The sequence below is a fragment of the Periplaneta americana genome, chromosome 9 (genome assembly GCF_040183065.1).
Source record: "Periplaneta americana isolate PAMFEO1 chromosome 9, P.americana_PAMFEO1_priV1, whole genome shotgun sequence".
Classification (NCBI taxonomy): Eukaryota; Metazoa; Arthropoda; class Insecta; order Blattodea; family Blattidae; genus Periplaneta; species Periplaneta americana.
This window is the reverse complement of record NC_091125.1, coordinates 176,842,231-176,868,773: the sequence shown is the minus strand read 5'-3', so window position 1 is coordinate 176,868,773 and position 26,543 is coordinate 176,842,231. Positions and strand designations below refer to the sequence as shown.

Here is a 26,543-nt window from a genome sequence, read left to right as displayed (position 1 = left end):
ACACACACACACACACACACACACACACACACACACACACACACACACACACACACACACACACACACACACACACACACACACACACACACACACACACACACACACACACACACACACACACACACACACACACACACACACACACACACACACACACACACACACACACACACACACACACACACACACACACACACACACACACACACACACACACACACACACACACACACACACACACACACACACACACACACACACACACACACACACACACACACACACACACACACACACACACACACACACACACACACACACACACACACACACACACACACACACACACACACACACACACACACACACACACACACACACACACACACACACACACACACACACACACACACACACACACACACACACACACACACACACACACACACACACACACACACACACACACACACACACACACACACACACACACACACACACACACACACACACACACACACACACACACAGAGGGTTGGTTAGAAGCCTCAACCACCTAAATAACTTTTGAAGCATGTGGTTCAGTGACTTGAAACTTGGTGTGTGTGGATAGCCATATAATAATTCAATAATGGTATTGCAGAGTTTTCTACTTCTGGTTAACCAGAAGTAACTTCAATTCTTATTTTAAATGGATTACCCAATATATTTTTATATTTTCGAATAATGCTAATTAAGAGCTTTCAAAAAGTACCCAAACTAGATACTTCTGTATAAATTTATTGTTACTAAATCAAGAAAATAGGTAAGTGTAGGTCTAATGAATAATACGAATAAAATGCTTCTTCTGTTTACTGTGATTTGACTATTCTTTCTTTATATCCATGGAATAAGTTTACTGATACAGAAACAACTTATTTAAGGGATTGAATCTGATATCTAGTGCGTTAAATAATCCTATCTGATGTTGAGTGAAAGAAAGAATTCTAATTTTAATCATGGTTGACTATGGGGACAGGCAACGATCTCATCGAGAAGTGGCAAATTTATTTAATGACATGGATCTGAATCACAATCCAATTCCACCAGTGACAGGGATCATAAGGAAAATACTGAAATTGGAAGCATAAAGGACTTTCCAAGATCGGGTCACCAACCATATCCACATCTCTCATAACGTGGAATGAACTGATTAAAAAAAAAATATTGGTAGGAGATTTGAACCTACGCCAGTCTCCAACAGTACTGTACTGCTAACAGTGTGGCTACCACGCAGCTCTCCGACTTGTTCTCTTTCTCTTTCTTCCATATCCGAATAAGAATCCAGTTAACATGTAAACTTACCTGAAATGCAGTGAACGTGCTCGTGTGAACGCAGTGTCGAGACTTGTCATATGCACCATCAAGAGTGTGCTCAATCTTTTTGGAGGAGATGGTAAGCGACCCGATGGTCTCACCTTAATTCCATGGTCTAGAGGAAAATCTTTAATTTGAGACTCCACCTGCGTTGACACTCTAGCTCCATCTCACTTGCCGAATACCTCCAGACGCGCAGCATCTGCTGCTGATTAGCCGTGAAGAAGGAAGTCAATAAATATGCTCATCTTTTAGACAATTATATCTTTGTCCCATTTGCTGTGGAGACCTTCGGTCCTTGGAGTCATGACGCTAAAGTTTTGGTATCTCAAATCGGCCAAATTTTGATCTCCATTATTGGTGATCGCCGTTGCACTGATTTGCGTCAACAGTTAAGTATTGCTATTCAACGCGGAAATGCAATGAGCGTTTTGGGTACTCTTACAAAGTCCAGCCCTTTGGACGAACTTTTTTTCTCCTGTAAAATTTATTATCTCTATGTAAATGTTTATATTTAGTTTTTATATATGTGTAATTGTAACTGTGAAAATATTGTTAATCAAATAATTTTTTTTTCATAAGTGTATATTATTTTTGGGAGTGTTTTTGTATATGCGAACACATTATTAATTTGGTTATAACTTTTATATCACCTTTATAAAGGTAAACGCACTTTGAAATATTCAAGTGGTTATTACTGTGTCTAGTTGCTGTTCTAGCCTACATGCCATTCTTTATTCTCTAATCCTAATATTAGCCCTTTGTCAGTGCCATCTCTTAATATTATACTACTTTGAACCCTTTTCCCCCATAACTAACGTCCACTAAAATCTCAATTTCACTTTTCCTATACCGTACCATATTTTATTATTTATCACCCCCCCCTTTTTTTTTCTCCATTGACCTATCGTCGGTTTCTTGGTAAAAGTGACCAGGTCACATTCCAAGGCTTCCAAGCATTATGAAAATTTAAGACATAATTTTATATTAAAAACTAATAATATAGCACATTTACCTTCAAAATAACTTATGACCAGCACCTAAAGAAGTACAGTTATCTTTGGATGGATCATTAAACCTTTAAATGCCTTTTTCCAACAATTCTGCATTTTGGACTTTGTCACTTTTACCAAGAAAACAACACTATGTTGATTTACTGTTCCAATGTTTGTACTACTCTCATCACTGACTCACTTCTCTTAACACTTTTTCTCTATTATTATTCACTCTTCCTACTTGCACTCACTTTCACTTTATCGTCCACACCTGTGGAGTAACGATCAGCGCGTCTGGGCGCGAATCCAGGCGGCCCAGGTTCGAATCCTGGTCGGGGCAAGTTACCTAGTTGAGGTTTTTTCCGGGGGTTTTTCTCAACCCAATATGAGCAAATGCTGGGTAACTTTCGGTGCTGGACCCCGGACTCATTTCACCAGCATTATCACCTTCATTTTATTCAGACGCTAAATAACCAAGATGTTGATACAGCGTCGTAAAATAACCCAATAAAATAAAAAAAAAATAAAATTTTCACATCACTTTACATATGTTGCTTATTGCCTCCAAAGTTTCCATCTCTTTTTCCCCAATCTGACACCGAAAATTATTAGTTTGTTTTGCTCATAATCCATATTACACACTACATATGTTCGCAGTACAGCGTACTCTCTTATCTGTGTGTGGATTATCTCCATGCACCAACGAAGTTCATTTCACAAAACTCTGAATACCGGTACGTGTGAACTGAGATTGCAATTCGAGTGCAGGGGGTTTTGGAATGACCTTGGTATAAAATAGTCTGTAACAATGCACTTTATTTCCTGACTGAAATCTGATCGTAACATGTTTATAAGGCTTATATGTGTATTTCTCAACTGACGACGAGACAAAACGATTACTGATTGGCTGAACAATAAAATTGTAATTGGTCGCAACAATCTATGTTTTCCTGTCATTCTCTCCGGTGTAACGAGCACAAGTACGAATGTTACCAAGTGCAACAACAATGTGTAATTAAAATCCCATTATTACACTCCAGAGCTTAATGTCAGAAGTGACAGGTGAATGTGTTAAATGTCTGTCATTGAACTTTGAAACACAGAAGTGTATGCCTAGTATATAAAAAGGTTTGTTCTACAGTAAAAAAGCAAAAATCATATTTGTGTGCAGGTGTTTGGTGATTAGCCTAATATACAGTGGTAATTGTTTGTTATTTTATGAAACTTGCATCATATATTGTGTGACAATTTAAAGAACTTCTGATGTCTCAGAGAGGTTTATAGTTATAAATGTAGTTGTAGAATTCTTTTAAGGACATTGATTTGACTGGCTGAATACTGCATTTACGTAGTTTTCGGAAATCTCATAGTTTTAAAGCTGTATTTTGAAAAACAGAAACTTTGTGTACGTAAGTTGCTCTTCAAATTTCACACCCATAAATAATTTTGGATCCAATATAAGAATTATGAAACAGACTCTTTGTCATGGTATGTAATCCCCACTTTTTATTGAGTATGTATGAGATTTAATTGTGACAGGCAATGCAAAGGAACATTACCCTAGTTAATGTAATAAAATAATGCACACGTTGGTAGAACTGTGAAGTGGATCAAGCAATACCAATGCAAATTACGTCAGTTTAACTGAAGGCTTGAGGAACAAATAGTGTGTTCGTTTCATCCATAGCATACTCTGTTTAGGCAACGAGAGCTAAAAATGGAGCCTGCACGTGTCTCGGATATTGTGACCACTGAAGATTAAAGATCGAATCTTTACATGGCAAAACCCTCACAGAAACCCACAGTGCTTTGAGTGTATTTTATAGTGAATTACAGTGGATGGTAGTACAGTTTCTTGTTGGGCTACTCATTTTCGTGATTGTCGTGTCAGCATAGACCAGGAAGGTCGAGCGGATGCTCTTGAAGAAGATTGTCGAGGGACATGTGAAGAACTTTCAGGAGCTATGGGGTTTCCACCAACTTCAGAATTCAGTATTTTGACAAATGATTTGAAGAAGAGACAAATTTCTGCTCGACTGTTGAGCAGAAGCAGAAGCAGAAATGCAGAAACAAAGATTCGACGTTGAAGGTCAAGCATTTTTTTTAATAATTGTCGCTTTTGATGGAACATGGATTAGACACTTCAAATCACAGTGAAATGAGTTTCTGCCACGTAATTGTAATATACGATTTTTGATCTCCAATCATCACGTGCAGGCTCTTGTTACCTAAACACAGAGTATGCTATGGAAGAAATGAACACTTTGCAACTGACGTAATTTCCACTTGACAATTCTACCAACGTGTGAATTATTTATGAAATGACCCTCGTATATTACAGACTTTTTTTGTCATTCACCCATATGAAGGCAGTTGTGTGGACCAATTTCCTGACAGAGTCATTGCCAAAGGTGTGCCAAACAAGGATTGTCTATGCTACACCCGATGAGATGAGATTTCTTAGGATGCCACGGGGAACCTCTGTGCACACAGAGGACCACAGGCTTGCCTAACACAAGTTATAAATCGGAGTGTGCCAGGTCCACAGGATTGTAAGTTCACTAGATCACTGTGGTGGCTTATTTACAGATGTTTGAATTATTATTTTTATTAAGAAAAGAATGTAGAAATTCAAGCATTCAGCATTTGATTCCAATTTTCAGAGATAGTGATATAATGGATCTGTGACGGGTAATACCAAAAGCACTGTTGTCTTCTTCTGACGTCACAATGGATCCAAGGTTCGTGTGTTCTCTGAGTGAGGCTCGTGGTCGCACGCACGCACACACACACACACACACACATATATATATATATATATCTCGTCGTCGTTCCTGCAGTAACTCCTATGTGCAAAATATTAAATTTTTCAGTAGGAAGGAAAAACACATTTATTCTTCTATGGCAGTAGTGCATAGGGGATTGTGAATTCTTACATTTTCGAAAGAAAGAAATATAATTACATATAGGAGATTTTATTATTTGCTGTATCACTATTTAAGTTATTTAATAGAGCAAAAATCTGAAAATCGATAAATATGTCACATAGGAGTTATTGCCGGAACAACGACGATATACAATTTCTTATGGTTTGAAGTTTAACTTTTCCACCATAATAAAATACTTAATATTTTCCTCCTGTAATTGCTATCCTAGAGTTACTTATTTTACAGAGTAAATGTTTTTATTATTCAGTGGACATAATCTTATTTCCATCAATCGTCATCAATGGTACAAAATCGAACATTTAAGAAAATATTTGAATTATACAACAAAACACGTTAAAGTCTAACCTTGCTGCAGCACAGCACTGCAATAGATGTTTTTAACTTCACAAAACTAGCTTTAGGACTTACGAAGAAGTATTCCCAGATATACACAGTAGGTGTATGAAAGAAAACCTCCAGGACTTATCTCCGTAAGTTTCATCAAGGAAACAGAAACACAGTATGTTTTAAATACTTATTTACGTAATTGTGTACCAAAGTCAAATGTACCGACTTCTGAATAGTGGAGCAATCGTCATACTGCATTTTATGTTCCCAACAAGAATTTTTTTACTCCATTTCTTGAATGGTTGATACACAGATCTTTATTATTTATTTTTCCAGTAGTGGGGAGCCCTGTTTTCAGAAGGTACAGTATCATTGGCAAGGAAGAATGGGAATTAAGTAAAAAAAAAAATACTACAGTTAGTTGTTTCACCTGAAGTGATGTCTACCCATCGCGCTTGAGTTCTTATTGGATGTTGTGATGATGGTGTAAAGAAAGTGAATTTTAGCACGAAAAAAAAGCATTTATTGAGAAGTCATACATGACAGTATTTCCTCAGAGGTAGCCCCTGCAAATGAGAGAGAGGCGAAATGATTATCTGAACAGCATTACTCCACGTGACGCACATGCTAGGACTGCACTCACCTCACTAAGTGGGCAACCTCCCAGTTCTGCTCCACATTCAACGGACCCTCAACTCGAACCCCATCACGGGTCAGGGTGGCCAACTGGAACTGCAAAGCAAAACATAAATATAGGAAGAGAACAAGCAGCAAGTGTGGGAACACGCCGAGGGGCTGGATGTTTACCTTGGGGAAGGATCTAGCATCGCGGTAGTACAGCACTTGCAGGCACTTCACCAACAATTTGTGGGCATCCTTTTCCGTCATATTGGGCTTCTTCTCAGCCTCTTCTCTCATCAGGGGCAGAGCAATGTATGCCCCGTAGCCTGTTGCAATGTGACGGTCCAAGTATGCCGTTCCAAGTTTGTCTACTGTTCCCAGGAACCTGCAACAGAGTCAGTTCGTGCTTCAGCAGATGATTCCTGTGTAAATTACTGAAAACAGTGCATGGGGTTACTTACGGCTCGTCGTCCTGCATGCCACCCACGATGAAGTTGTTCCAGAAAGGGTCGAGCTTGGAGCGCCGGTTGTACATGACGCGGGTGAGCCAGCAATGCAGCGCCCTGGGCTTCAGGGAGAACCCGTCGTCCAAGCACTCCTCTTCCAGGCTGAACAAAGCACGAAAATGATGGCGCTGTCGGCCTCCTGTCTGCTATCATGACATGACAATGCTTCTGAATACTTACATCTTCTGCTCGATTACGTCTTTCAAATACTGAAAGTCTGCGTAATCACCCCCGGCCCCTAGAATGATGTTATCATTCACCTTCATCACTCGAGGGCAGTCCCGAAACCTTGCCAAAGACCCGTATGAGCCTAGGATATCTGCAGCAATTGCGACACCTCCATCGAATGTTATTCCGAGTACGGATGTTCCAGTTGTAATAGGAGCTCTGAAATAATTAAAGTTGTCTAGCGAAACAATACATTTAGCAGATCCTTGCATTGTCCACATATAACATTGACAATGTATAACGCTTCGCTTTCCAAAGTGCCAAGGAGTAAGTCTATTTGTAAATTAGTTTAGGTAAACCTCCCGATTAAATGTAGGTACCACTGCCGCAAGATGAACAGCAGAAATTATTACTAGGGCAACAGACCATATACTATACTATATACTAACACTGAGGACGCAATACTAAAATTCGTCCTGGACCTTCTCGATAAAGTGGAAGCCCAAAAAAATATAAGAAAAAAAAAAGGATAAAAAGCTGTGCCTTCAGTGATAGTTAATCGGGTGAATTACCACTAAAAATACACAAAATAAATGTAAACGCATACGAGATAATCTTACTAAAGTTGCTATGTATTGTAAGGTTATCAATATAAGTAGGCCTATACTGTTTTACCTAATGATAGTTCAGATTGCTTGATCTATGAATGACATGCACTAAACATGTTTCCTCTGTAATATTACAATTATAAAATTAACTGTCTTCTTACTGAGATCGTTGAGCTAGATGGGAATCCGTAATAGATAATTTCCCAGGAAAGTTATAAAAGCTTCCTGGTGCAGGCCCATTTCGCCAAAATTGTATTGGAGAATACCAATCACCGTTACTCAGCGCCGCCATATTCTATTTCTATGTGTGATCTGTCTCAACAAGTCCTCTTGATCTATCTGTTTCTGGCTTTCTTCCAGTGATGGTAATATCTTTTGGCAAAATTTCTCTTTTCCTTCACTTCAAACTTTCTTTGTGCGATTTCCTTACTGTCCCTTTCGTCAAGAACAACTACTATTAAATTAATAAACCAATACAAATTAAAATTAAATTAATGCCAACTAGAACGCAACGAAACAATCACCGTGGAAAGTACTGAACTTAAATAACCACGATAATGGCAGGTGGCTCTCTATTTTGAACACTGAAATGCGCAAGTATCCCTTCTATGATCTAGGGCTTTACCACTCGTACGGAATTTTGGCAACTCCGTAGTAGTGGATTTCGTGTTTCTGGAGTTGCCACTCTGTATGATGGTATTTGGCGTAATCCGTACATGTCTCTGAGGGGATATCTATCCTCTCAACAAGGTTGGCAACAGTGTCGGTAAACCGGATGTGAAGTGAAGTGAAGTGAAGTGATATCTAATCTATCCTCGAAGTCATGTTGTGTTGTAATATGAGGAGCACTGATGTAATTTACTGTACTGCATTCGTTATGTGAAAATTCCTTCGACTCTTATCAGCGACTGTATTATTTCTTAATGAACAGGTGAATGATCTTTTATTATATCTTAGACTGGGTATTTCAGTTATTAGTAGATTGTACAGGTAAATCGGAAATCCTAACCTTTTCTCCAAACTTTTCTACATGATAAAATATTAACAGATTTTGACATGTCGAAGTTAAATTTCTTACTTTCGCAATGGAAGGGACAGTATAGACATTGGAAAAGCTGTTTCTTATACGGCAATAAAAGATTTGTGCAGAAGGATAAGTTTTTTGCTAATTATTATGCTAAAACAGAGTTTAGCACCTGTACTTCGAAACTAGCTCAACGAAAGTTAAACTTTGAATCTGGGAAGAGCCCGAAATTAGTAGGACTAAATGAAGGAAAGGAATTCGAAGGGTTTGTGGTGCAAGAAGTGAGTGATATTCCAGAGTTCCGCCTTTCGGTGTATCGATTACGACATAATCCTACAGGAGCTCAGTATCTACACATCCATCGTGACGATACAAACAACGTTTTCTCTGTCGGATTTCGGACTACTCCAAATAACTCCACCGGCCTACCACATATTTTGGAACACACAACGCTTTGTGGTAGCAAGCGCTATCCATGCCGGGATCCTTTCTTCAAAATGTTGAATCGGTCAATGGCGACGTTCATGAACGCAATGACTGGGCCAGACTATACAATTTATCCGTTCGCCACTCAGAACGCGCAGGACTATAGGAACTTGATGTCAGTGTATTTGGACGCCGTGTTCTGCCCGCAGCTGCGAGAGTTGGACTTCAGGCAAGAGGGGTGGAGACTGGAACCCGCGGATCTCGACGATCCTAATTCCGCCATCATCTTAAAGGGCGTTGTGTTCAATGAGATGAAGGGAGTCTTTTCGGAAAACCAGTCGCTTTTCGAGCAGAAACTTCTGAACAGCATCTTGCCTAGTCACACATACGGATTTGTGTCCGGCGGACACCCACTGGAAATTCCTAACCTCACCTACCAAGACTTGAAAACCTTCCACTCGCGGTACTACAGTCCCTGCAACTCTCGGTTTTATTCCTATGGAAATTTTCCACTCGTAGATCATCTGAAATATATAAACAGAAACTACCTGTCCAATTTCAAGGACGCTTCGCCCGAAGACGGCATTAAGACACGTGTTCCCTCGGAGGTTAGGTGGTCTGCAGCGAAGCGCAGGCACGTGGATTGTCGTCCGGATCCACTGGCAGCAGACCCCCGGAAACAGTCGACAATCGCTGTAAGTGTGCTGTGCTCTGACATCAGAGACGTGCAGGAAACCTTCGAACTGCAGGTGTTGTCGCAGCTGCTGGTGCAGGGCCCCAGCGCGCCGATGTACCGTAGCCTGGTGGAACCTGGCATTGGTGCCGGCTTCGCACCTGCCACAGGTTACGACTCCCACACCAGGGACACAGTCTTCACAGTGGGCCTGCAGGTACGTGATAACTAGTCTGAAGGACTCTGATAGCTGTCACCTCACGATTACAAGACTGTAAGAAGCAAATTGTCACTCAAATAGGCCTAGTTACATGCAAATTGGTTATTTATTACATTAAAATAAAACTACCTATTAATTTATTTGTTAATCCAACTTGTTTGTTAGGCCTAGGCCTACTTAAAATATTGGGATATAGGCCTATGTGTTATTCCGTGTAACATATGATAGGCTAATAGTTTTATTCAGTGATACTTTCTAAATTTGAAATAATTTTCCCTAATCCAATTATTTTTAAAACTACAAATGAAAATTGAAGGGTTCAGAGCCATAGTGGGCCAAGCGCCATTTATTAAAAACTGAGAAAGCAAGGGTTAAAGCTTATTTATTTATTTATTTATTTAATCCACTCAACAATGTAATTACAGAGTAGATAAAATGAAAATAACAGTAGTAATACATATAATAATGGTATTTAAACTTAAACATTTACAATCCAATACTACTCAACAAAAGATATCAAGCAAATATTACATGTACATCTCGGTAAACAAAAACAAAAGTATTTACAGTATGAAGAAAACTTAGATTATATTAAAGTAATAGAGCCAGTGATGAAATGCAAATAACTAGTCACAGATTAGTAACAATAATACAATAAATGATGAGGGACTAGACTACGTTAAGTCAGAATTAGGAGTGAGTTCGTAATGATAATTGATATGAAATAATTTAAGAAAGAAGACCAAAAATACAATATGCTAACCAGTTAAGACCTATTTATTAGCAAAATACTTATGGAGTGTTTTGAACGTTACCGGTATTTATTTCTCTCAAGAGTGTGGTTCTATTCTGAAAGATGTCAATATTGCTCAGTTTATTATAGGAGGAACAGATTCTAAGAAGTGCAGAGTACTTATAATAACATGTCCTAGCATAGTTTATATTAAATGTTTTGCTGGTCCTACAGTTCTCTCTTCGTACATGCATTGCTATCCTGGACAGTAGACGACTATTTACAGAACTTGTTAATAAATTATGGAGGCATTTTATATCAATATTATTTCTTCTGTGTTGCAAACTTTCAAAATTAAAGAGAGACAAAAGAGAAGAGTACGAAATACTACTTTCATTATTCCAGGAGGGATAGTAACCAAATGATTTAAGAAACAAAAATCTGATGAATCTTTTTTGAACACTCTCAGTTTTGTTAATATATTTAATTTGATAGGGGTTCCATACAGTACTGCAATATTCAAGTTTTGATCTAACTAGTGAAAAAAATAGAATTTTTAAACTATCTAGAGAGAATTTTGTGGTACGTCTATAGATAAATCCTAGAAGTTTAAGAGACTGAGACGCAAGTTCAAGTATATGACTGGAAAAATCCATATTATAAGAGAATACTATGCCTAAATCTTTTACCTTGTCAGTCATTTCCAGGAATTCCCCACCCATTGAGTATCTGTAAGTAAAATAAGTTCTTTTCCTAGTATATATCATATAATGACATTTATTCAAGTTGAAATACAGTTTATTCTTCAGTGACCACTTGTATAATTCATTTAGATCTGAATAATTTCAAGGGAAAAATTGTTCTGGGGCTGGGTATCGATCCCAGGACCTCTGGTTGAACGTACCAGCGCTCTACCAACTGAGCTACCTGGGAACTCCACCCGACACCGTCTCAACTTTTCCCTTTATATCCACACAACTCGCGTGGGCTGACGAAATGCCAGAGACCCACATCGAGTGCACACAATCTCTGTGTGACTTGGAATTGTGGTTTTCTGTTAACGTACACAGTGACGTATATACTTATTATGCAAATCTAGTCTTTCAGGTAAAGCTCCCTGTAAAGCAGATTTGAATAATTTCAAGGGAAAAATTGTTCCGGGACCTGGTCTCTCTGAAGCAAGTGACAGTTAAGTGAATACCATATTTTTATGAAGATTGACATATCATTTAGTTTGAATGTGTATACTTTATATTACTTGCTATATGTTTCCATTGGATTATGGTGATAACTTCATTTTAACCCTTTTTTCTATGGTTTTAGTAAATGGTGCTTGGCCCGCTATGGTTCTGAGCCCTTTAATTATTTACGAATTATCTGCATCCCTCCCTAGTTATAAATCTGTAATTTCCTCTTCGGTTTTCCAGCACTTACTGAAAATTCATTTTTGTACATTCCTAGTTGTTCAAAAAAATGTTTGTCGCCACTTTTACATTTGTTTTAACAAGTTTGCTTGCACCACTGACATCACACTTACAGAAAATATCTTCACTTGCACATAATTCTAACTCCACTGAGATAATTAATGATCTTTGATTCCTAATACATTCCTTTGCATGAATTTCGGAAATGAGAAATTGAAAAACAAACACTAGTTTCAACCACTTGACATTCTGAAATTATATTGGGAAACTGACTTTTTGAACCAGAGTTCGTATCTTCATCATTGGTATCAATTTATTTATTACAGTATCTGAAATCTCAGATATAAAAAATTCAACATGTTGCCGATTTAATTGATGAAGACTCTGTAATATAAGATTATGTCCCATGTCAGATAAAAGAAATTTTGCAATAAAAATTATAGTTTTTCTAATATGGTCTGGTAAGTCTATAGGGTAACTTTTGTATCATTTGAAAGTTTTCCAAATTTATTTTTTGACGATTTCTTTGTTTCTGATCTTCCTATTTTTTAACCAAATATCAGTAATTATGTAATAACTTCATACTTCTGAAATTTAAGTTACTATATAATCTAATGTGTTCTTGAAGTTCTACCAGAACAGGTAGAAGAGAAAGTGACGCAACTTCCTGTAGTTTAGTGGTTCGTCACCGAGTGGCGCTAGCTCTGTTGTCTGACCGCAGTTTCAGGATCGCTATTTGAGTGAATGCAAAAGGTTTTAAAAATAACCCATTAGATAAGAATGTATTGTAGAGTACTTTATCGCAATATTTTACTATTTAAAAAATGCAATATTACTACATTAACAAATTGTGAGCTATATAATACACCCCTGAATAGTAAATATAATAATTAACTGAAATTTGGAACATTGTGCCGGTTTCAACCAGAAGTACGAAAAAAGTACAGCTTCGCAAATATGAACATTTTTATGTCATTACAAAGTACGCATTGCTATGAAATTACGTTTTTTATACACAAAAAAGAATGTAATATAATAAAGAAGACACTTTATTTTCATCAATAGTTTATCTACTGTTTACCCACTAGTTGCAATTGTATCTGGTTTATACATAATTCAGGGGGAACAAGAAATACCTATTATTGCAGCTCAGACTTACAAATTAAGCTTCGACATTATATCTATGATAATGCAAGTTTTGATCTTTTGAAATAGCCTATCTATACTTGTTTTTTGAAAGATGGGACATGACAGTTAAGTGGCCGAGCTTGGAACTACAGTGCTGTGTTGCCAATATGGACTACCACGCTGTCAGCTGGTGGAAGCTAGCAATTGACGTTAAGATGGCTGACGTTGAAACATTCATTGACAATTGATGCGAAGGTAAGAAAACAATACAAAAATCGACAGAGAATCAAAGACTAAACATATGAATGCTAACATTGTGTGCACAGTAAATGTCGCCAAGAGAGCTATTACGCACTCGCCACGTGGGAATGGTAAGTTTGGCAACTCAACCATTGTTACCATAGCAACAGGTCTACCATGCTATGTGACATTCGGTTGTTTTTCCGATCGCAATACTCCTGTCATGTCCCATCTTTCAAAAAAACAAGTATAAGTTATTTTGTGTTTTGTAAAATTAAAACAATTTAGTAGTACTGTATTAAGTTGTTGTATGCTACTTATTGGAGAATATTAAATTAACGACTTTTCCATGAGACCAATTTACTTTCTCATATGCTTGATCAGAAATCTCTTATGATGTGGAAACATAATAAACAAATGTAACCCTAAAATTGTAAAACGGATTAACCTGTAGTCTACATACAAAGCAGCATTATAGGCCTACTGTATTTTTGTTATTGAAATAACTTTTTCATTGATTACGACAGAAGTGCTATTATTAAAAATGTAATTAATAATTAAACATGTACATTTAATGAAGTAGAAGCTAGGTGCTTGGGTTCAATTAGGGGTTCACAATTAGTACTTGCATACAGCACATTTTTTAACCGCACAGAGATTGAAAAATGTTCAGATGTAGAAAGTCTGTGGTGATCATAACAAGATAATCATTTTATAATTCCGAAATGTCGCTCTAGAGGATCTTGGTTAAATTTTTTTCTCTCAGAATATATTTAAATCTGCTATCCCACAAGAATGAATATATTTCGTGAATGCTCTGAATTGTCACTCTAAATCAGTGGTTGTCAGCACTCGCTGAAATGTGCAATGGGTATGCTGTGCCGTCCCGTGTGCACGGTCATGCAGCAGGGAGAGATAGAGAGCATACCCGCTAGCAGCTACGAGAGCACTGTAGTGCACTGTGTTTTCCGCGGGTAAGAGAGGCTAGCCCCAGCATGCTCTGTGCTTCGACCCCTGCTCTAAATAATTCAAGGGTTCTTTCTTAGGCAAACGTGTTCTTTGTGTTGCCAATTAGGTCTACATGTAAAATCTTGTAATGCTAGAATCCTTTGTACAGGACAGAGAAAGGAGTCTTTGAGTTCATTGTATCTGCAAGGTCGTTCATTCACCTTGTGAATTCTTTTGTATTTTCACTTTCTTCGAACCCATCACAGTTTATGGCTCTAAAAAATGTATCGATTTTGAAAAACTCGCACTAAACAGCTGAAATGCTGGTCTGGCGTTCATTCACTGGAAGAGATTACGAGCCACCAGCGTAGATCTGTCGACTAAGGTGCTTGCCGCCGATCCGGAGTTGCGTTCGGGGGGCGCGGGTTCGATCCCCGCTTGGACTGATTACCTGGTTGGGTTTTTTCCGAGGTTTTCCCCAACCATAAGGCAAATGTCAGGTAATCTATGGCGAATCCTCGGCCTCATCTCGCCAAATACCATCTCACTATCACCAATCCCATCAACGCTAAATAACCTCTTAGTTGATATAGCGTCGTTAAATAACCAAGTAAAAAAAAAACAGATTACGGACAAAGTAACTAGACAATTTTGGACATCCAGGTTAGGAGTAATGGCACATACATGCACTCAAGCGCAAGATCAGCTAAGATGTTCTGATTTTCGGATATTACGTCCAATTCTTTTTTTACTTGGTTATTTAACGATGCTGTATCAACTACTGGGTTATTTAGCATCGATGGAATTGGTCATAGCCAGATGGTGTTTGGTAAGAGTGTATTGTTATGAAAAAGGATTGGGTGGAGATTTTCTCTTCTTTTAATTTTTTAAGGTATCAAGGCAAGTTTGGGAAAATATGTGGTATGACATCCGATTTTGGTCACTAGTTCTTCCGTGGAAGTCCTACCTCTTTACCGTCGGTAATAAATTTATCGGCTCTTACTATCAAAACCGCAGAAAAATGCATGTCACAGATATGTTGTTGTTTTCTAATGCCAGGCGTTTGACAATAAAGTCATTTGACCTCTTGCACTCCAATATTTTTCAAAGATATTATCAATGTTACAGATATAAGAATGAGCATACAGTTTTCTGTCTCCATGAAATTGCGCTATACCACTTCTGAAAAATAGTCTAGTCTTTGGGTGGAAAAAAGAAACATCTTACTTCCTTACAGATTATATAACAGGATTTACACCAAGAACAAAACAGTTACGCATATTACTACTCACTGACATAAACGGCACAATAAAAATCACCCGAACACGAACATCGCAAGAAATATCTGTTTAATTCCAAACCGGAACGAGTTCTGTCCTGTCCACAGTATTAAGCGTTGCTTACGAGATTAAGAGGAAAACTGCAGTCTGAAAATGATCGCCACGCCAGTGTTTCGCTCAGTTGCCATGGCAACACTAGAGGGTTTAAAAGTCCCATTAGACCCTTGCCGAGTTACCACACTTTCTATTCTAGATGCTCTGGTTCTACATTAACAATTTTCCACCAATCAGAAATACACTGCAAAAAAGGCATAATTCCTTTAACATAATTTAAGGAAACTCTGATAGCTGCTACATTTTTTTCTTCGAAAAAGACTCGAATTTTATGCAATGAACAAGAATGATTCCTTTACCGAATAACCTCTTGAATCTACGAGGGATATTCAGAAATCAATTTCCAATTATCGATTGCTAGATCGTTGAAGAAAGATAGCGTTTGCGCAGTAGCCATGAGTAAAGACGTAATAATGATCCCATGCATCATGCACTCCTTTCCGTTGAGTAATCTGTGAGAAACAGCTGTTGATAATGGACGCGATTATTACTCGTCCCGCGAGTTGTGAGGTCCGTTCGGTTATTCTTCACCCAGAAGGAGTTAATGCTGCTGGGATTCACCGTGGATTGTGTCGTGTTTATGGCAACAGTTATGAGTTATAGTGCTATATGGGACTGGTGCAGAAAATTTAAGAATGGGCATGAAGATGTGCACAATGAGGGAGGTCAAGGACGACATTGAATTGTGACTGACGAACTCGTTCAACAAATTGAACAAACTGTGCGTGAAAGACGTCATTTCACAAATTCTGAACTCTCTGAAAATTTCCCACAAATTTCAAGGACAAGTCTCTATGAAATTGTATGCACGATGGGTTCCGAAAAATCTCACTGACCAGCATAAAGCTCAGAGAATGACCTCGGCCTTAATGTTCCTTCAGTGTTACCACAATGATGGTGATAATTTCTGGACAGATTCGTGACTGGAGATGAGACATGCTGAATGCTGAGACCAAAGAACAGTCAAAACAGCGGAAGCACGCCCAATCCCTGAACAAGCCAAAAAATTCAAACTAACATTCTCGAATCGAAAGATGATGACTACAGTTTTGTGGGATCACAAAGGAGTATTGTTGACAGAGTTTATGGTGCCTGGGACCACAATAACAACAAATGTTTATTGTGAAACGCTAAAGAAGCTTTGGAGAGCAATCCAAAACAAACGCCGCAGATTGCTCTCCAAGGGTGTCATTCTTCTTCATGACAATGCGAGGCCCCAGAATGGTGCTCGCACAAAGGCTTTATTGGACAAGTACACATGGGAAACTTTCGAACATTCCCCCTACAGTCCAGACTTGGTGCCAAGTGACTACCACCTCTTTCCCAAGATGAAGAACTGGTTAGCCACTCAGTGCTTCAGTGACAATGAGGAGCTCATGGATGGAGTGAAAACCTGGCTGAGTACACAGATGGCGTCCTTTTATGAAGAAGGAATACACAAGCTAGTCCCATGCTATGACAAGTGCTTGAATTTATATGGCGACTGTGTTTGAAAATAGTGTCACTATCCAGGAACGTTTTCCAGGCAATAAATAGTTTGTAACATTGTTTGTGTTTTTCTTGTAGCCAATCGGAAGCTGATTTCTGATTAGCCCTCGTAGAATTTGAAATGGAAATATTGTTGAGTGAAACTTGGATGAAAAATTGACTAGTTTTAGCGATATTATTATGTTCCGAATATATTTTAGCTTGTATCAATTTGTAACAGTACCATATAGTGTAGTTCTATTTTCAATTTGTATGAACTCGTTAATTTAAGCATTATGGATCCTATCTTTGTATTTCTCTAATTTTTTATCACATCTTTTCGCACCAGGGGTCATTCCATGTCAATTCATCCAGACCATGTCACCCACTGTTTCCAGTTTTGCTTAGACTTTGCTGCATTTGTGTTACATACGTCAGTGAATGGCTTCCTTTAAAATTGTATTGAAATCCGTGAAGTCGTTGAAGCAGAAAATAGCAGGCCTAGTATTGTTACGAATGTAGTCACATGTCAGCAGTTAAAAATTACAAATAATGCCACAATTTCCAATGTAATCATTGGATTTTTATTAAACTTGCTTTGTAATCGAGATTTGTATTGGAGATTATAGAAATACCACATTTCAATTGCTGTGACACTTTTACCTTTTTTAGGATTTTTTTTTGTGTTTATTGGAAATTAATTTTTTTTTTCAAAAGTGCCACACCTTAGTAAATGTTGAAAATTATGTATAGTAATGAGAACACAGTGCTGTATCTGTAGACAAAAAAATTTATAAGGGCGGGAAATGATGTCAACTTACTTTTTGAATGAGAAATATAGAAATACCTGCAGTATAAGGCACAACATTTATAGGCCTAAAAATGTGAACAAAATGTAAGTTTTTGCAACTGAGACAGTTTGCCTTCAATTCTCTTGTAAGAATCTTGGTTTATATATAGGTTCTTTCTGTGGCTGTGCTGACATCGTTTGGCACAAAATGTTTGAAAATGGAACTTCACAACTGAGGCACTCAGAAGCAAAGTAATGTAAGTGACATTTTTTTAAAAAGTGAGATATGTATATATTCTAAATCTTTAACGTCACTTCTGTTCAGAGAAAAAGTAATAGAAGTGCAGTTCCAGTCAGTGCTGCTCCATGTTGGCCTTACACTTGTATTACAATGCATACAGAGCTTTGACTGAGAGGCAAACTAATACAGGTGCGTTGTTTACATAGTGTTGCGTTTCTTCTGTGTAGACTAATTCATTTGCCATAATGGAGAGAGGTAATAGATTACATATTCGAAACATTTTCGTGGAAGGCCTGCATACATTGAGCTGGACCAACTATACAATAAGCGTAACTTTTGCTAAGTGGAGCAACTTGCAATAGCCAATGAAATTCATCCCACTCTTTCCTTGATGACCTGAAGCATTAGGATGGGCTTATAATAAGGACTGTAGAACATGAAAAAGTGCGTGGAAGAGGAAGTTGAAGGAATATTCGCGGTAGGAACACTACAGATGCCCTTCATGACAGAAACATACGTAAATGTTTCAGCAGAGAGAGATGTGACTTCATTAGATGAGGCTAGTGATGTAATGAACAGTGGCTAAGGCTGAATTTCATTTAAAATTTGAAATTTTCTTAGCCCTCTTCTTTCGGAGTACCAAAAACCACATCAACTGTTGCCCTAGAAATTGAATATAATAATCAACCAATCAGACACTATGTATTAAAAAAGGATCTAAAAATACATTTAAAATTGCAAGCCTCGTCCAGATCTCAGATGTTCTTCACACTGTCAGATAATATCCTGTGTAATTTCTACAGAATAAACAAAGAAGAAATACCTCTATATCATGGACACACTCATTGCTAAAACGCCAATTGTAAATGAAATTCCTCCATGAAAATGGATAATTCCAGAACATAGCCTACAAATTACACGAAATCATTTAAAAAATTATCCTCCATACTTTCTTAAGTTGGATGCCATGGAACAATCTGCAGCTCATGTAAGGATTACCTTCAAATTTATACAGATGAATCTCTAAACCCTGATGATGGAACATCAGGAGCAGGGTATTATATTCCAAAATATCAAGGAAATTATTTCATACCATGTTCAGCCCCCTCCAGTCTTGACACTGAATTGCTGCTCTTTAGTGTGTTAGTCAAATTTCTGAAAAATCTATTTGAATACTTGCTGACTCCAAGGGGGCTATATTTAATATAATCAAATATGTACCAAACCTATATGCACAAAGAATTATTCCAATTCAGAAACAACTAAGTGAACTAAAATACTCCAAAAGAAAATAAAATTTCAATGGATACCTAGTCATTGTGGTCTACCTAGAAATGAGAAAGTTGATAACGTTGCGAAACAGGCAACATATTTGCAACCAACACCTCTTCAAGTGATATCTCTATCCAATGCCTTTACTTCAGTAAAGTTTCATTTTATAAACTTATAGATCAACAATTGGCTCTCTTCTGACAAAGGAAAAATTTTACAGTCCGTTAAAAAGAAACCGAATGACCTGGAAATTTACAAAAACTTGCCCAGACATGTTCAAACATTTTTAACAAGAGCCAGAACAGGTCACATTGTCACATAATTGTACCTACACCGATTTCACCGTTCTGATAATCCTACTTGTCTGTGGTGTAATAATCATGATGAAGATCTGGAACACATTCTTCTATACTGTCCATCCATAAACCACAAAAGAAGTAAATTAAAATCATCAGTACCGGTTGCAGAAGACACAGCCCTGCAGTATATATTGACTACACCCCAACTCTGGCTACTGGCAACAGGAGTCTATAATGAACACCGATCAAAATACCCCTAATTTACTATGAAAAAGAAGAACTGAAAATACTACAGTGGACTATAGTTGACTTCATGTTGTCTGCAAACAACTGGATACATTAAGAAGATTGATTGATTGATTGATTGATTGATTCTTTCGGTTATACCGACACATTTTTTGTTATAATATGATAATAAGAAAGCTCAAGTGCTGTTAAGATAGAAATGTTTCAATGTTGTAAGCAATGTCCTTGTTCTTGTTTTAAATAATATAAAAATACTGAAAACCCTTGCACTTATATTACTTTTCCACAAAAATTTTTTCGTGGCAAAATAATACAAGTGACTTTAGGACCCTATTTTACCTAAACTGTTTTAGAATAGATAATTTCTATTTAGAAGTTAAAAAATATAGGTACCAACATATACAACTGTAAATTTACAGCAACATAGTCCTGTAACAGATTTTTTAATTTCCATTTCAACTTCAAAGTAACTCAAACTTACTAAATGTCACTTGTATCACTTTGCTTCTGAGTGCCTCAGCTGTCATTGTCAGGCCAATAAAATGCTGGAGAGGACCCATGTGGCTACATGAATGTTATTGTAGCCTAGCATCACCTTCATAGTTAACTTTTTCAATAAACCCACACAAACAACATAAGAATTTGCCTTGAAATTTGGATTCACAACAGGTTTAAATCTGTCAAATGTCACACTGAGGTCTGTATCAGAACTTGATCGCTTTGCTCCAATTCCATATGTAGACAAAGACATAAGTTGATGCCTGCAGCATGTCGTAGGAATGGTTTTTGCATTTTCAAACCATTCAGTGAGATTATTTCGAACTTGAACCATTTCCTCTTTTGTTACAAAAAACACAACAGTGGTTATTTGTTCATTAAATAGACTTTGTAAACTGGCTTTGGTAACCATCCTTTTCAAAGTACCCCCAATTCCATCAGAGGAGATTTTCCATGGCTAGTTGCAAAAATGGTCATTTACATTTCATACCAAAGTCTGCTTCATATATTAATGAAATCTTGTGGTTCTTGTACCCAGCAGCACAACCCTCTGAGAATTATTGTACAGTTTTAACATGTGAAAGAGAGAGCTCTGCTTTCAAGAAATTGATTATGATCTTTTGCGTGTGGTGAACGGAAGATACATCATGATCCATGATCCATGTCATCAGAAATTAGGCACAGGCACTTTTCATCTTGTATATACCACTGCAGCACGAAGTGTACAGCTACCCTTAGGTCTCGTCTTGAATTACAAAACTAGTTTTCACTGAAATCCAATAAAATGATAGCTAATTCATTATCCAGGTTCTCTTTCAACATTTTCAAGTAAGAAGACTGTGGCTTTAGCTATAAATGAATGTGGAATGAGTTTCTCAGTTTCCTGTATTAGTAAATGACAAAATTCAGAGAAAGCGCTTACTTCAGCAACCATATTTACTCTATCTGTTACTACCCATTGTCTGTAGGTACTGGATTGGTTCGTCAGGATCAAAGTCATGTGGGAATTGTTGTTGGATGTGTTTTTTAGGACAAGAATGCTAGGGCACTTTTCACAAAGACGTAGCATGCAAACTCTGTTATGTATGTCACAAGTTATTAGTGTAATCTGATCATGGTAAGTTCCTTTCATATGAATACCGTTCCAGAAGCAACTGAACATTCTGGTGGATTGTACATACACAGACAGCATGTGTACCTGAGGATTCTGCAAGCACACATTCTTTAGGTCTGAGGATTGCAAATTTAGATAAACTAGGCTATCTTGTTGTGAGAGAATGTTGTCTTGAACAAAGAATGCAGCTCGCTTGAAACAAGCCGTTTTTGTTTATAAAGATTTTTACTTATGCTTAGTTTGTCTTTTATTGCGGGCATTATTCTTGAATTGTCATTATCCAAGTGAAAATCAATCACTATCTTGGTTGTCCTTTCTGATAGCTTCATTCCTTTCCTTGGTTTGGGCAATGCTAGAATATCTTCCTCAGTCACAAGTGCATGTGCCTAGCATACCATGTACTCAGAACCGTCAAACATTTCACTAACTTTATTTCTAGGCTACGACAGTGGTACCAGTGTAAGTCGTTGGATTCCTTCACTGATGTTGACATGTTTAATTTTATCTTTAATTTACCTCATTAACTCATCATCTCTGTAAGTTTTGAACATTGTATCAGGGTTAAACTCTCATAGAAAAAAAGCCATATTTGTTCCACTTGGACTCGCCTTGCTTTGAGGTCCTGTATATGTTGCAACAACTTAGTGAGTCTGGTGAATTTAACATAGATTGAACAGCTTGTGAGGAGGAAGAAATTTTCTTGTGTAATTTATGTTTCAGTAGTTTGACAGATGTAATGAGATTTACCCAACTCTCTCTGCAGGGTGTGAACCCAGCTGACTTTGACACCGTGGTGACGCTGTATGATGAGACGCTGACAAGGGTGGTTGATACGGGGTTCGAAGCCCAGCATTTGGAGGCAGTGCTGCACGGTATTGAACTCAACATGAAGCATCAGTCTGCAGATTTTGGTCTGGGGCTGCTCTTTGGACTCACACCTCTATGGAACCATGACGGTGATCTGGTGCAGGCACTGCAGATGGAGCAGCAGGTGGCCCGGCTAAGGCACCACCTCCTGGAGAACCCACGTCACCTGCAGGACATGGTGCAGCGACACATGCTTGCTAACACACACCGTCTGGTACTTACCATGTCTCCTGACACAGAATATGAGGCAAGGCAAGCTTCTCTCGAAAGGGATATCTTGGAGACGAAATTGGCAGCCCTGTCCAAACAGAAAAAGGAACTCCTGTACCAACAAGGCCTGCAAATGCGTGAAGAGCAAGGAAAAGCAGAGGACACATCCAGTCTGCCGACACTGCGCACAGAGGATCTGAAGAAGGAGATAGAACTGACAGCCTTGAGTGAACTGCAGGTGGGGCACATTCCTGTGCAGCTGTGCAGCCAGCCCACAAACGGGGTCGTGTACTTCCGGGGCGTTGTGAACACGAGCCAGCTGAGCGAGGACTTGAAACGGTTATTGCCCCTGTTCTGCCAGGTGGCCACCAAGATGGGCACTCGGCGTCACGATTACCGAGAGCTGGATCGATTGGCTCAGCTGAAGACCGGAGGCCTTTCTCTTTGCACGCATATCGCCGACGACACTATGGACACAGCCACGTATGAGGAAGGCGTGCTCTTTGCCTCATACTGTCTGGACCGGCATGTGCCGGACATGATGTCGCTGTGGGGCGAGCTGTTCAATGACGGAGTGTTCGGAGATGTGAAGCGCTTTGAGACATTGGTTCGCATGTCGGCAGCACAGCTCGTCAACGGTGTTGCCGACATGGGTCATCATTATGCCATTGCGAGCTCGGCGAGCCTGGTGAGCCCGAGCGCACACAGGAAGGAGCTCTATGGGGGGCTGAGCCACGTAGCAAAGATGCGTGAAATTGCGCAGATGTCTGATTTGAGTCCTGTACTCCGTAGCATGGAGCAGATTGCCAAGAGCATCTTCAATAAGAAACACTTGCGCTGTGCTGTAAACGTGAGCCCTGGCAGTGAGCAGTCTGTTCTGAGGGAACTGGAGACATTCACCACTTCGCTGTCTGGAACAGTGGACAGTCCTCTCCTCAAGACTCGACAGTCAGACTTGGAACAGCCGGCACGAGGCATTCACCACGTGCATCCGATTCCTGTTAACTTTGCAGCTAAATCACTGCCTACAATATACTACTGCCATGCAGACTTTGCTCCTCTGCGTGTGCTAGCACGACTGGTCACTTCCAAGTTCTTGCACCCCCATATCCGAGAGAAGGGAGGCGCATATGGGTCAGGACTGTCGCTGTCGCCATCGGGTGTTCTCAGCTTTTATTCATACCGTGACCCAAACACAACAGCGACATTTGATACATTCGACCAGGCCTCGGCATGGGTGCAGCAGAATGCATTTAGTGATGAGGACATTGAGGAGGCGAAGCTAGGTGTATTCCAGGTGGTGGATGCCCCTGTGCCCCCCGGCTCGAAGGGAATGAATAAGTTCCTCTATGGCATCGACGACTTGCTGCTGCAGATGCATCGGGCTGCCCTTATGTCCGTGTCTCGCCAGGATCTGCTCCGAGTGGCGGACACCTACCTGGCACAGCCGCACCACGGACGTGCACTGCTGGGTCCTGAGAACAGGGCTCTGCAGCCAGCGCACTACTGGAAAACTGTATAATATATATTTGCGTGTTTTATTTCGTGTCTTTGACCTTCACATCGTGATACATGTGGCACGCTCTGTATTGTTAGAATTCCGTTAGTGGTTGAATCTCGTCTAGTAGCAAAGAAGGATGAGGATTCACACTCCAAGATGCTGCTACTCAAGTAATTTAATTTGCTTTATATTGATTTCATGAATATAAAATAATTTAATAGGTAATCAGTTTTCTTAATGTAAACATCAGAATGCTGATAACAGAGTGCACTGTGTACACTGTAGCCTTCAGCTAGGGTTCAATATGGAGGCCTGGCACATAGGCTGAAGTGGGTCACTGCATGTAGCAGAGTGCTATTGAGATGCCAGTTTGCTTTCTGGCTGTATAGTATGAAGAATGTGTTCCAGGACTGACGGAAAGGTGAAATCAGTGTAGATACAACTCTTGTCTGGCTCTTGTCAGAAACGTTTGACTGTGTCTTGGAAAGATTTGTACATTTTCAGATCATTTGATTTCTTTTGTATAGCCCGTAAAATTTTGCCTTTGTCAGAACAAATTGTTGGCTCATAAGTTTGTAGAATAAGTTTGCTGAAGTAAAGAGACTAAATAAAGATGTCATTTGCAAAGTTCTTGGTTGCAAATACATTGCAGTGTTGACAACTTTCCCATTTTCAGATGTCCACAGTAGATAGGTATGCAGTGAAATATTTTCTTGTGGAGATTCTTATTTTACTCAGTTGTTTTTGTACAGGAATAGTTCTATGTGCATGTAGCTGGTGCGCATTTGATTGTGTTAAATATATTCCGTGTGGAATCAGTAAATATGAGAAAAAATATTTACGAGTATACGAGGAAACACACAGAAGAACAGAGTTCATTATCAAGATTGGACGAAGATGTTTTGGAGTGTCTGTTATCCTGCTTCTGATGTTCCATTATCAGGAATTCGTGATCCTTGTATGTGAAGATAGTCTTTATATTAATTCCATGGCATCTGACTACAGAAGGCATGTGTTGTGTAATTATTATTATACTTGTTCTGGAACGCTCCACTTCCAAGGAGGAATTTCATTCACAATTTCACTGCAGTTTTGGTAATAGCTGTATTTTTTTTTTATTAGAGGATTGCTAAGAGGATGAAGTATAGTCTAACAACTTGTTTGATTTCATGTAAGAAAATTAACATTACACATAAAGGTCTAAGCATTATCTGAAGGTAAGAACAAGAGTGTGACAAATACAATTGTAAGCTGTAACAGTGATTGCTTACAAGGTACATTCGCGAAGTACCTGACTGATAATGGCATAAAATCAAATACGATAGAAATTTCAGTTGTAATCAATGTTTATGGTACCAATTGTAGCTGCCCATAGTGGTAATTATACAATGTTTATGAGCCTAGATAGATATCGATATATAATGAATACAGAAGGAAACTCAGCTATAAATAATTATTCTGCTAATTTTAGCTGTTCCTACATATACATGTACTTCAATGTTTGTGGGTGTTGATGCAGAAATCCGTTAAGTACAAGTGAAGGGTACAGCGCCATATATTAAAAATGGAGAAAACAAAGGTTAAAAATTGAGTGATTACCATAATATAATAAAACATATAGCAAATAATATAAAGTATATACATTAAAGCTAAATGATATGACAATCTTCATTAAACTACGGTATACACTTAACTTAACCCTTGCTTTCTCTGTTTTTAATAAATGGCGTTTGGCCCACTATGGCTCGTGACCCTTTCAATGTAAACGACAGTAAGCACATTGGATGAATGATGATGCATTTTTGCAGTCGGGAGTTGAGCAACTCGAATCTTCAGAGTCCCAGATAACATTGGCAGGAGCTTCAAAGGCATCACATTCAACTGGAAAAGTAGCTTTCTTCCAGGCATGCTTAATCATGTTGGTGAATATGGGGCACTGAACTGATTATGGATGTTCGCATGTACTGGAATGGCACAAGAGATCCTGAGAGGGGCGAATGTCACTGCCCAGGAGAGACTCATCGTGTTATTACTTCTGCTGTTATTGCTGAGGTTGATGGTCTTATACGGGGAAGTCAATGGATCACTGTGGAAGAACTTCGTCGTTTGATGGGAATAAGTCACGGTTCCGAACAGGCCATTGCGACGAAGACCTGCATTACCGAAAAATCTGCACGCAATGTATTCCACATCAGTTTACAGAGGAACAAAAAACAATGGCTGTTTCACTGGGTCACTTGCAACGATATCACGAGGAAGAGTATGCATTTCTGTTCTGTATTGTCACTGGGGACGA

At 38.7% G+C, this 26,543-nt stretch overlaps 3 protein-coding genes across 4 annotated transcripts in view; 2 read left to right on the top strand and 1 right to left on the bottom strand.

Annotated features, from left to right (window-relative positions):
- Window positions 1-6,129: 6,129 nt before the first annotated feature.
- Prosbeta7 (proteasome subunit beta type-4) lies at window positions 6,130-8,238 on the bottom strand. The gene is made up of 6 exons (XM_069836499.1): window positions 7,694-8,238; window positions 6,937-7,143; window positions 6,712-6,858; window positions 6,437-6,635; window positions 6,273-6,361; window positions 6,130-6,195 (listed from the first exon to the last, which is right to left on the bottom strand). The coding sequence occupies exons 1-6, from the start codon at window positions 7,822-7,824 to the stop codon at window positions 6,183-6,185; spliced, it is 786 nt and encodes a 261-aa protein (XP_069692600.1). The 5' UTR covers window positions 7,825-8,238; the 3' UTR covers window positions 6,130-6,182.
- A 71-nt stretch (window positions 8,239-8,309) lies between these two features.
- Window positions 8,310-26,543, top strand: part of LOC138706792 (methyltransferase-like protein 25B) — a 63,099-nt gene continuing 44,865 nt past the window's right edge. The window contains exon 1 of one of the 2 annotated variants that reach the window (XM_069836497.1): window positions 8,310-8,463. In XM_069836497.1, the coding sequence (XP_069692598.1) occupies window positions 8,456-8,463 (8 nt within the window). In that variant the 5' untranslated portion in view covers window positions 8,310-8,455. The remainder of the gene's footprint in view (window positions 8,464-26,543) is intronic. The other variant, XM_069836496.1, reaches the window with a different exon arrangement.
- On the top strand, window positions 8,460-24,877 carry LOC138706788 (presequence protease, mitochondrial). The gene is made up of 2 exons (XM_069836489.1): window positions 8,460-9,872; window positions 22,433-24,877. Exons 1-2 carry the CDS (start codon window positions 8,589-8,591, stop codon window positions 24,266-24,268), a joined length of 3,120 nt encoding a protein of 1,039 aa, XP_069692590.1. The 5' UTR covers window positions 8,460-8,588; the 3' UTR covers window positions 24,269-24,877.